The 11,215-nt window shown below is 48.6% G+C and overlaps 1 protein-coding gene across 2 annotated transcripts; it reads right to left on the bottom strand.

Moving 5' to 3' along the window:
• Window positions 1–216: 216 nt before the first annotated feature.
• Window positions 217–8,746, bottom strand: NEFL (neurofilament light chain). Of its 2 annotated transcripts, none has more exons than XM_077305969.1 (4): window positions 7,559–8,746; window positions 3,975–4,099; window positions 1,851–2,179; window positions 217–791 (listed from the first exon to the last, which is right to left on the bottom strand). In XM_077305969.1, the coding sequence occupies exons 1-4, from the start codon at window positions 8,624–8,626 to the stop codon at window positions 622–624; spliced, it is 1,692 nt and encodes a 563-aa protein (XP_077162084.1). In that variant the 5' UTR covers window positions 8,627–8,746; the 3' UTR covers window positions 217–621. The 2 variants fall into 2 exon arrangements, with proteins under 2 accessions (XP_077162084.1, XP_077162085.1); XM_077305970.1 differs by having other exon boundaries at window positions 217–782.
• Window positions 8,747–11,215: the final 2,469 nt, after the last annotated feature.

Below are 11,215 nucleotides of genomic sequence, written 5' to 3'. Positions count from 1 at the left end.
CCATGAGTCATTTCTTCCATGCTTTCTAACCTGCCACTTCAGATATCAAGTGGGGCCTAGCCCACAAAGACTTAGGCCCCAAGTAATATATTGGTCTGTTTGATGCCATGAGAAGACTCCAGTGCTGCTTGCAGCCCTTGAGCTGTCCTGGTGGTGTTCAGTTCAGTTTGATAATGCAACGAGCCGAGAAATATTTATGACACCTCACACGGAAGCTGTGTATGCAGTTCGGCAACTTTATTGACTAGCTTTGATTGCACAGACTTCATTTGTTTTCGCCCTCTCAGGTTTCCGTAACCATTTCGAATGCAGCTAAAGACAGTTTCCCCACCCCTGGTGGCTTCCCTCCCACCCCCATTTTTGTTGAAAACCTTTCCAAGGTGTGAATGGGTCTAATTGCACATTTGCTCCTTTGATCTGTAAGAATACCCCATGCGTGATTTGGGTAGCAGCCGGTGGGGCTCTCTGCAAGCGTTCGGGTAACTTTGCACAGAAAAGGAGGGGAAAATTATAAACCCCAAGAGAACCTTAAACCTAAGAACACTGGGGGAGTTACATATGGGGCACAGCAACTTGAGCTCAGTCAGTTCAACTATCTGGGAAACCTACACACCGCCTGTCTCAAACTTTCTTCTTTTCTTTACTGGCTTCCTCTCCACCGGCTTCTTCTTCGTCTTCCTTTTTCTCTCCTTCATCTCCTTCACCAGCAGTCTCCCCTTCTCCTTCTTCCTCCTCCCCCTCTCCTTCCCCCTCCCCTTCTTCTTCACCTTCTTCAGCCTCCTCTGTGGCCCCTGGGAGAAAAAGAAAAGAAAACCAGGAATGTATCGGAACATAGCATGATGACCTTGTGAGAAACAGCTAGGGATATGACGCCATTCATATTTGGAGAAAACAGGGAATGAGGCCTCTTTGGAACCAGTTGAGCAGGAGGTAGCCTATTGAGGTCTCCCAAAGAGCCTGGGGACACTTTTTGCAAAATCTCAACCTGTGCTTTATTCTGTTTGGTGCATCAAACTGGCTACAACGGGCTTTCCCTCTAGTATATATATATATATAATTTTAAAATTACAAGTCCAATTTGGGAACAAGAAAGCAGCTTTAGATGCTCCAAGGCCTGAACTTGACCAACTGGATTTTTAGCTTTCTTTTTCTTTGACCGGATCCTGTTTCCAACCACCTTTGAAAGAAAGCCTGCAAGTTTCAAAGCAAGGTGCAATTGGGGGGAGCTATTCAAAAATTGTGAGGCTAGAGCCTCCACAGATCCATGGACCCCGTGCAGAGTAATTTTGTACCACTTCACTTGCAATTTCACACCACAGTTGCCCTGGATATTGACTTTCATCCTAAACAGGCTTATCAGGAAATGATCTTCTGGGGTCCTTTTCTGAGTCAGCACATCTGGGACAGACCAGTATTTTCCATTATGTCATACAACCATCTGAATTCTTCAGAAGCCACTATTTTGCAGATCAATTTGTGTTCCTCTGAGTTGCCCCAACTTAAATGAAAAGAGCTACACTTTGGAATCGGAATGACTGCAAATATTGATTTAAAATTCTAAAACCACATCTTTCGGGCAAAATGCAAGTGAAACCAATCCAGATGATAGATCTCAAATCTGTAAACTCTCAGGTTTAAACTTAAAATTCTGAAATTAATAAAGGATTTTTTTAAAGTTCAATTTTAGTTTTCAAAATGAAGAACCAGCTCTTGATTACATAAAATGATGACAGAATTCACAATTTGGTCACAAAACTCTGGTACCAAACTTAGAATTCTGAAATCATACCTTTCAAGCTTGGATGGAATCCAGTGACCTCAAAGACTCTTTTCTGGAAATATCTATTTACCTTCTTCCTCTCCTTCTTCTTCTTCCCCTCCTCCTTCCTCTTCTTCACCTTCTTCCTTCTCCTCTTCCTCACCTTCTCCTTCAGATGGGGGAGATTCTTTGGCTTCTTCTACTTTAGAGGCTTCAATGGTCTCCTCAACTTCGATCTGTTCTTCTTGGACATGGCTGGAGTAATAGGCAGGAAAGCTACGGGCGGACATCAGGTAGGAGCTGCTCTGTAAACCACTATAGGCGGATCTTCCAAAGGTTCCAGCGCTTTGCGTGTAGCCACTGCTGATGCTTCCAACACTGGTGAAACTGAGTCGAGTTTCTTCACCTTCCAGTAATTTTCTGGGAAGAATAAGAAGAGACTAGATAAGAACAGAAGCATCAGGCATAAAGGATAGGGAGTAAAATTTGCCATTCCATGGCAAATGGAATGACATTACTAGTTTTAAAACACAGAGAAACAGATTTTCTTTCTATCTATAGGTATACACACATTATACATGGACTCTAGGATCACAAGTGGCAGACCCTTGGAGAAATGTAATAAAAATCTATTAGATACATGCATGGCCATATATGTTTGAATTGGTTCAGTTGCATATCACAATGGTGGAAAGGTGCCTTAAGATCCTCTCCCAATAACTGGCTACGCCCTTCTCACTCCAAGTGCTACCCATCTGACAGTCAGCCCCAGCCCTGCCATTTTTTCTTCCAGCTTCTGTTTTACCATCAGAATGGCCTTGTGGGAGAGCGTGGGCTGAGTTGGGCTGGCCCAAGTTCAGCTATGGAGCTTTCCATGGCAGAACAGGGATCCAACCTGTGTCTCCCAGAATGGACGTTCTACCCAACCACATTGGGGTAATGCACTAGCATAGAATATTGAAAATATCACTGTGTTATTCTTGCTCGGGAAACAAAATTCACTGGTCTTGATCCAAAGTGCACTGCATTCATTTCGTGCGTCTCCTGGCTCATACAATCAGACCAGCTTACAAACAGTATGGTATCACTGTATCCCTTCCGCCCCATTCTGTGGATCAATTTGGAAGGGAATTAATCTTCCAACAACACGTGATATGATTGATTATTGCTGCCAGATGGGGGAGTGTTGGCCATCTGTGGAACAGTTGCACGTAAGCAGAATCAACCATCTTGACCCTGAGCATTTAGTAGGCATTGCATTGTGTGTGCATTTCTCAGGAACTGCATGTACAGCTCTGGGGAAGCCCTTTCAGGAACTCCACTGCAAATATGCACACATTTTCTAAGAGGATAATAAGTACACATAATTTGCAGGAAGACCAATTGTCGTTTTATTATGGGGGACTGAAGAAACATTAAATAGCAATGGGATTAACAAGATTTAAAAGGCTTGCTTCAGCAGCCTTTGGCTTTTAAACAACCTCTGAAGATCCTGGCAAAAGTCACTTGAAAAAGGATGTTAAGCCTATTAATTTACTTTATTCACTTCTTTTATACTTCATTCCTTCTCAACGGGGACACAAAATGGCTTGCCTCTTTCTCCTCCCCTCCATTTTATCCTTACAGAAACCTTATGAGGCAGGTTAGGCTGAGCCCAAGGTCACCCACCCAAGCTTCCAGATACTAGTGTCTAACCACAACACCACACAACAACATGGGGCCTATTTCAAAGCAGCTGTTTGGGCACAAGGAAGGATTGAAGTATTTTATATTCCAGTTCCTGGATTGGTTTCAACACAAGGCACGTCAGACAAATCAGGCAAGGATTAGGCAAGTCTTCAAAACTATAAGGAAAAAAAGGCTGTTTCTAAAAGAAAAAGAGAGAGCCTCTTGTGGCACAGAGTGGTAAGGCAGCGACATGCCATCTGAAGCTCTGACCATGAGGCTGGGAGTTCGATCCCAGCAGCCGGCTCAAGGTTGACTCAGCCTTCCACCCTTCTAAGGTTGGTAAAATGAGTACCCAGCTTGCTGGGTGGTAAACAGTAATGACTGGGGAAGGCACTGGCAAACCAGCCTGTATTGAGTCTGCCATGAGAACGCTGGAGGGTGTCACCCTAAGGGTCAGACATGACCCGGTGCTTGCACAGGGGATACCTTTACCTTTAAAATAAAAAGAGCAGATTGCTAAAATCAATGTATGAATTTCTTGCAGTACCTGTACGCTGCAATTTCAATGTCCAGAGCCATTTTCACATTCAGAAGATCTTGGTATTCCTTCAGATATCTTGCCATTTCACTCTTTGTGGTTCTCAATTCATTTTCTAGTTTATTGACAGTGTCCTGTGGGTGTAAGAAATGGGTTAAAATAGGGCCATTCATTCTTACAAGGCTCAGAAATGATGTTGACATGGCACTAGCTCCGGGACTTGAGGCCTTCCTCTTCTTCTACTTTGTAATGAGGAGTTAAAAGCATGATTATTTTAAAAGCCATTATATTCTACGGTGCCCCATGACTTTTATTTCTTCCATTTCTTCTACACATTTAAGAAAAATGTGGGTAAACAGCCTGCAGATTGGCTTTTCATATATCCATTTCAGCAGAGCTTATTTTTACATGTAACAGGTACTGCGTACAGTAGCCTAAAGTTGCACTGATTACCTTTTCTAGGTTGTCTCCAGTGTGTTTACAAATGGGTTGCCTCTTTCATGCCAGCCTACAGGAATCATTGGCCTTGAATGCGACTGCTTCCTTTTTGCTGAGTTCCTAATTAGGCTACTGATATCGTATTCTGCTTGCAATTGACAGTTTAATTCTCATATTTGCTTCATTTTATCATGTCTTCCCCCTCCTTCTGATAAATTATTCTCTATGCCTCTTTCGAATTTTTCAGCATGATCTTGCTCATGAAATCCATTAAGACTATTTCAGTGTAATTAACGTGCTGTCTCATTTTCACGGTTATTCATCAGCTTTTTGGTGAATAATCAATGAGCATGTCATACAGCCAAAGAGGCACCGGGAAAACAAAGGCATGCCTGTCACTGAATGCAGCTTTAAACAGGCATTGTTGAATAAGCAAATATCATTCCTGTGGTTCAGATTGCTGGCTATGATCCATCTAAAGGTTAAAGTAGAATTCTTGAGTGGATGCAATTTTTAATTCCATTGCTTCTAATAGAGTAAAGGCGGTAATGCAACACAGACTTACTTGGGAGTAAGGTCCACTTTGCTTAGTCAACATACATCATACTGTGTTGCAAACTCACTGGCATTTACTTCTGACTGTCATGCTTAGAACCATACTGTGCACCTGATTTTAGCAAGAGATCTGGAGCTGAAATATCTATAGATGAGGAAACCCTTTAAATTGCAGCAGTATTGATCACGGCTAATATAAGCATTTTAGAGTGTTTTGTCTGAGAAACGGTGGCTGCTCTACAGAGAGATTTCTCTTGTGTTCTTTTTTCACTGCAGCTAGAATAGAAAAGGGTGGAAAGACACAGTGCAGTTGCCATCAAGACCCACATCAATGACCGCTTTATGTCACGTCTTTTTCCAAACAGATATTTAGTATTATTTTTAAAAACCCGATGTGATCTCAGTTTAAAATGAATATGAAGTCTAAATTCTTCAAAAGTACACTTGTATCAAAATCAATTTTATAATCAATTATTGTAAAACAAAGTAGCAATAAGAGCTAAGCCAGGGAAACAAAAATGAAACACTGTACAATATTTAAAATTCATTTACTTTCCAGCTTACATCTCCTAACAATAAATCTCCACTCAATAATGGATGAATCAGCCCAGAAGGGAGGCATTTAATTAAGGTTGCTGTGTGCTACAATAAGTTGCAAAAGGGACTCTCTACCATCCCCAAGACCTCCCAGGCAGCTTAATCTACAAGCAAACGAAAACCCAATAAAACACAATTTTGATTTAAGATCCTGCTTCTGGATCCAGCATTATCATTATCACAAGGAACTAGATGTCCTTTGAATCTCTTATGAATCATTAAAGATTATTCAGATCAGTTTTTAAATGACAGCAATGTAGATTCTCAGGTTTATCCAGACCATGGTTCTTATCTATGGTCACATCACTAACAGGCTGGGATTCCGCAAAGCCATTTGTTTCAGCAGCAGATGTGCTGGACAGCTCCCAGGTTAACTGGGTGGGGCAGGTGTCTGTGTGTGTGTGTGGGGGGGAGGGTGTCTCCAGCCAGTATTGCTTGGTGCATTGCACCATTACTTGGAAGCTGGTGCTGCAGGATATTATTTACACCTAAGGGCACCATTGAAGCAAGAAGGCTGCAATGACCACACCCGTTTAAAGCTGAATGGCCCCTTGACTTCCACCACATTCAGTTGGCTGATGCTCCAAAACTCCTTCACCTACAGATGGGTGGATGCACCCATTTGAAAAACAAGTGCTTAAAAGATTCTGACAGCAGGGACAGTTCCCTGTTGGTGCCCTTTGGCTTGCAGCCTCCATCAAGATTTGCCTGGTAGGATGGCATGTGGACAAAAATGGCACAGAAAGGACATGAGTGTTCTCCGCCCAACCCAACCTGCCCCCCCATCTCAGACTAAAGTACCCAAAGCCATCTGTCACAGAGGAACTTTATCACTCTTTAGGTGACCCATATGATGACCTGATGGTGGTTTTGCTCTGATTTTTCCAGGATAGGAGAACGGTCTTTGGTCATTGCTGGCATTCATGTCACAGGTTCATGTTGGAACGAGCCCCCCCAAAAGCCTGACTAATGAAGCAGGTGCCACCTTAGTAGCTAATTCAGTTGAGAGATGGATCATATAATTTAAATGTGAACATTCTACGAAAGATAAAATGCTGGGCTTGAAAAAGACAGGGAGACTCATGGGAGTTGATGGAGGTAGTCAACAGGTTCGGGGACACTTTTTGGAAGCAAGAATTACAATGAAATCAGTGGGATGTTTGTATGGGATATCACTCTGAAATGGGCTACTCAGGAATTCAGGAGGCATTCTTGCCCACAGGTAAAGTTAAATTTGTTCCCAAACAAGGCCCTCGTGTAGAACCTGCACACACAAATTAGATTGCCACAGTAGCAACTTTGAAAGGGCCCTGGTTAAATCCTAATTTGTCCTGCCCTAATTCTCTGAAAACCTGCAGAAGAGATCGGTCCAGCAGCAGCCCATCTCCAGACACACCTGAGTGCTCCAAGTTAACGGGAAGCCAAACCTCCTGACTTGGAAACATTTGAACCTTGACTTTCTGCCAAAGAACCCAGGGCTTCTCCTTTCTTTGCCCTCACCAGCACCCAGCAAGGTAATCTAAGCAGAGAGAAAGCGACTGATCTACAGTCCCCCAGAAAGCTTTGCAGGGATGGGAATCTCCTGGATCCCAATCCAAGACTGAGCCCCACTGGCACTCTAGCCCCACTGTCCTTGATTAAGAGGCACCTCACCCCACCCTGACTCATGCTCTTCCTTAATATTATTGAGGTCTGCACTCCATAGGTTGGGAGACTGAGCCACACCGACCTCTATGGATCAGGAGGTGATTTAGAAAGAAATTCCAGGGATCGCAGAGGAAATGCCTTCCCAGTTCCTGCAGGGGTTTGCGATCTCCTTAGAAGGGCAAAGGCACAACCTAGGGGAGCCCAACCAGGGAGCGCCCTGGGCTCCGTGAACTCACAGAGGTGCTGCAGACACGTGTATGTCGTTCACACAGTTCTGACACCCTGAAAGTGGCTGAGCTGCTGGGGCGTGCCCCAGGGAGGAGGAGTCGGGCAGGGCAGCTGGGGGGGGCACTCACCTGGAGGGCGACCAGGTCGGCGTTCTGCTTTTCCTCCAGGTCCTGCAGCTGCTTCTCGAGGGCCTCGTTCATGCCGCGGGTGGCCTCGATCTCCAGGGTCTTGGCCTTGAGGAGGCGCCGGCTCTCGGACACCTCGTCCTTGGCGGCGCGGACGGCGTCGGTGTTCTTGGCGGCGCTCTCGGTGAGGACGGTGAAGCGGCTGCGGAACCACTCCTCGGCGTTCTGCATGTTGCGCGCCGCCAGCTTCTCGTACTGCGAGCGGATGTCGCGCAGGGCCGAGGAGAGGTCGGGCTTGGCCGAGACGTCCATCTCGACGGAGAGGTGGGCGTACTGGATCTGGGCCTGCAGCTCGGCCAGCTCCTCCTCGTGCACCTTCTTGAGGAAGGCCAGCTCGTCGAGGAGGCTGTCGATGCGCTTCTCCAGCTCGGCGCGGGCCAGCGCCGCCTCGTCGGCGCTCTTGCGCACCTCCAGCAGGCGGGCCTCGGCATCCTCGCGGTTGAGGATCTCCTCCTCGTAGCGCGCCTGCAGGGCCCGCAGCGTCTCCTCGAGGCTCTCGCGCTCGCCCTGCAGCGCCTGCTTCTCGTGGGTGGCCTCCTCGGTGGCCAGGCGCAGCTCGCGGATCTCCTGCTCGTAGAGGGCGCGGAAGCGCGACGGCTCCGAGTGCTTCTGGCGCAGCACCAGCAGCTCGGCCTCCAGCACCTTGTTCTGCTGCTCCAGCTCGTGCACGCGCTCGATGAAGCAGGCGAAGCGGTCGTTGAGGTCCTGCAGCTGCGCCTTCTCCTGGCTGCGGATGCTCTTCAGGTCGCTGCTGATGGCCGCCACCTGGCTCAGGTCCAGGCTGTCCACCGACGGCATCAGCGACGACGAGGACGACGACGTGTAGCTGCGCCGCACCGACACCGACGACACCGGCGCCGACAGGCTGGAGTAGGTGGAGCGCGCCATCCCGTAGCCGCCGCCGCCACCGCCGCCGCCGGCGCTGCGCCCGCTCGACAGGTGCACCCGGGAGCTCTCCACGAAGCGCCGCTTGTACGACGGGAAGTAGGTCTCGTAGCCGAAGGCGCTCATGGTGGCGGTGGTGCTGCTGAAGCTGAAGCGGGAGAGAGGAGGAGGAGGAGAAGAGGAGGAGACGAAGAACCCGCCGTCCAGCCGAGGGGAGAGGCTGCTCTGCGGCTTGCTGCTCCCGCCCGCGCCTCTTTATACCGCCGGGGAGGCTGTGACGCAGCCCGACGGCTCCGAGGCTGGCGGCTGCCAAAGGAGGGACGCCGACCTCTGCGCCAACGGAGCCCAGGCGGGCGCGGCGACGGGGCGGACCGTCTGCTTAGCCACGCCCTCGCCAGCCCTTCCCTGCCGGAGCGGGGGCTGTACGTCGGCCAGGCCCCGCCCCTCCTCTATAGCCACGCCCCCTCCCCCGGGTCTTCGTCCGTGCTGAATGCCCGCGTCGCCTCCTGCCTCCCTTGCACGGAGCGGGGCCGTTCCGCGTACTGCGGTGGCAGAAAAGGCTGGGGATCGAGGAGCCGCGATCCCTGAGGCGGCTGCTGCTGCTGCAGGAGAGCCGGGGAAGGGGCAGGCTGGAGACCGAGCCTCGTTTGGGGCAGCCACCGAGCTGCCCAGGGTTTGGGCCGTTCCAGCGAGCATAGATCTCAGGGACAGTGATGGACAGGGGACAGGGGACCGGGGCAAGCAAAAGACCGGATTTCTGCACTCGATGCGAGGTTTGCTCATGGAATTCCTGGCCACAGAATGTAGCAGCGGTCGGTGGTTTGAGCGGAGGGGGTTCCAAAGGGGGAAATTAAATTTCCAGGGTGGGGGGTGGACCTTGAATCATAAATTGAGCTTCCATGTTGAGAGACAGGGTGCCTTGAGTGGCAGTTGCTGGATGACAGGGCACGGTCAAGGCACAGGGTCCATGGAATGGCCTCATGGTGTAGAGCAGGGTTAGTCAAACTGCGGCCCTCCAGATGTCCATGGACTACAATTCCCAGGATTTGCTGGCAGGGGCTCCTGGGAATTGTAGTCCATGGACATCTGGAGGGCCGCAGTTTGACTACCCCTGGTGTAGAGGTTAGGAACACCGACTTCTAATCTGGTGAGCCGGGTTTGATTCCCCACTCCCTCACATGCAGCCAGTTGGGTGATCTTGGGCTCGCCACAGCACTGATAAAAGCTGTTTTGACCGAGCAGGAATATCAGGGCTCTCTCAGTCTCACCTCCCTCACAGGGTGTCTGTTGTGGGAAGAGGAAAGGGAAGGTGAATGGAAGCCACTTTGAGACTCCTTCGGTAGAGAAACGTGGCATATAAGAACCAACTCTTCTTCTTCTTTGTTGGCAGCAGGATGCTGAACTGGAAGGTTCTTGGGTTTCACCCATCTTTCCTGGGTGGGGGAGGAGGGGATGCTCCCGGGATCAACAAAAGGGCCTCTGGAACTTTCCCAGCTCAATGGGAGTCCTCCTTGGGCCCCTGCTCATCCCCAGGCAAGGGCTGTCCTTCCCCATGGCTCTCTCCACTGCCTTTCCTTGGCAGCCAACCACCCCCTCCTCCCTTGACTTTTCTACCAGGGGAGGGTAATGATGCCATCTGGAACAACAAACATGTCTCTTAGAAATTTCTTGGCACTTTCTCTCCTTTCTCTCTCCGAAGGGCTACAGCTGCCAACTTTGGCTTGGGGAATTCCTGGGGAATTTGGGGCAGTGCCTGGGGAAGGCAGAATTTGGGGAGAGGCAGGAGCTCAGCAGAGATGTGACATCATAAAGTTCACTCTCCAAAGTTGCCCTTTCCTCTTGGGGATGTGGCCTCTGCAGCCTGGAGATCGATAGTAATCCTGGGACAACTCCAGGCCACAGATGGTGGTTGGCAACCTTATGACAGGACTGTACACTTTCTCCCCTCCAAAAGTCACCCCCCATGGTTTCCAGCCACTCCCTTCTGTCCCCATCATGCCCCTCTCAGCATGCCTGTTGGAATGCTTTTCCATAGGAGGTCTCCAAAGGCATTTAGAGAGCAAGCTGGGTGTAGTAGTTAATATGTAGAACCAGGTTTGATTCTCCTCTTCTCCTCCACATGCAGCCAGCTGGGTGACATTGGGCCAGCCACAGTTCTCTCAGAGCTCTCTCAGCCTCACCTACCTCACAGGGTGTCTGTTGTGGAGAGAGGAAAGGGAAGGCAAATGTAAGCTGCTTTGAGACTCCTTTGGGTAACAAAAAGTGGGATACAAAAGTGCCCAAGTTCTTCTTATTCTCCTCCTTCTGTAAGTAGCAATTAAGCAGGAGAATCTTCTCCCAGTACAGTTGGGTTGTGTGCCCCAGAACCAAAAAAGATGAACCCAAAGGGAAATCTCTGTAGGTCTAAGGAGAGTCCACCATAAAGTTTCTAAAATATAATACGGTTATAAAAATAAGTATTTACAATTTAAATTAAAATTAAAAAACACCCAAAGGCTTTATACATCGCTTCAGGTAAAATCCAATCCCATGAACATACTAATGTCTCAATGTCATGGACCAAACACATTTTGGCCTTGCCACCTTTATCAGTGGTCTGGCATACATGTATGTACAGCGTACAAGAAATGTACAATGGATTTTGTACTATATGAGCTCCTTTACATAGACCAGGCTTTCTCAACCAGGGTTCTGTGAAACTCTGGAAGGGTTTTC

This window comes from Paroedura picta, chromosome 12 (assembly GCF_049243985.1).
Source record: "Paroedura picta isolate Pp20150507F chromosome 12, Ppicta_v3.0, whole genome shotgun sequence".
Classification (NCBI taxonomy): domain Eukaryota; kingdom Metazoa; phylum Chordata; class Lepidosauria; order Squamata; family Gekkonidae; genus Paroedura; species Paroedura picta.
This window is presented reverse-complemented; position numbering and strand designations above follow the sequence as displayed.

Bases quoted from the DNA above. Each gene is read 5' to 3' on its own strand.
- NEFL (XM_077305969.1), bottom strand. From the start codon at position 8,626: ATGAGCGCCTTCGGCTACGAGACCTACTTCCCGTCGTACAAGCGGCGC. The intron at 2,180-3,974 runs GTACTGCAAGAA...TATTCTTCCCAG, and splicing joins ATTGAAATTGCAGCGTACAG to AAAATTACTGGAAGGTGAAG. The intron at 792-1,850 runs GTAAATAGATAT...TTTTTCTCCCAG, and splicing joins AGAAGAAGGAGAGGAAGAAG to GGGCCACAGAGGAGGCTGAA.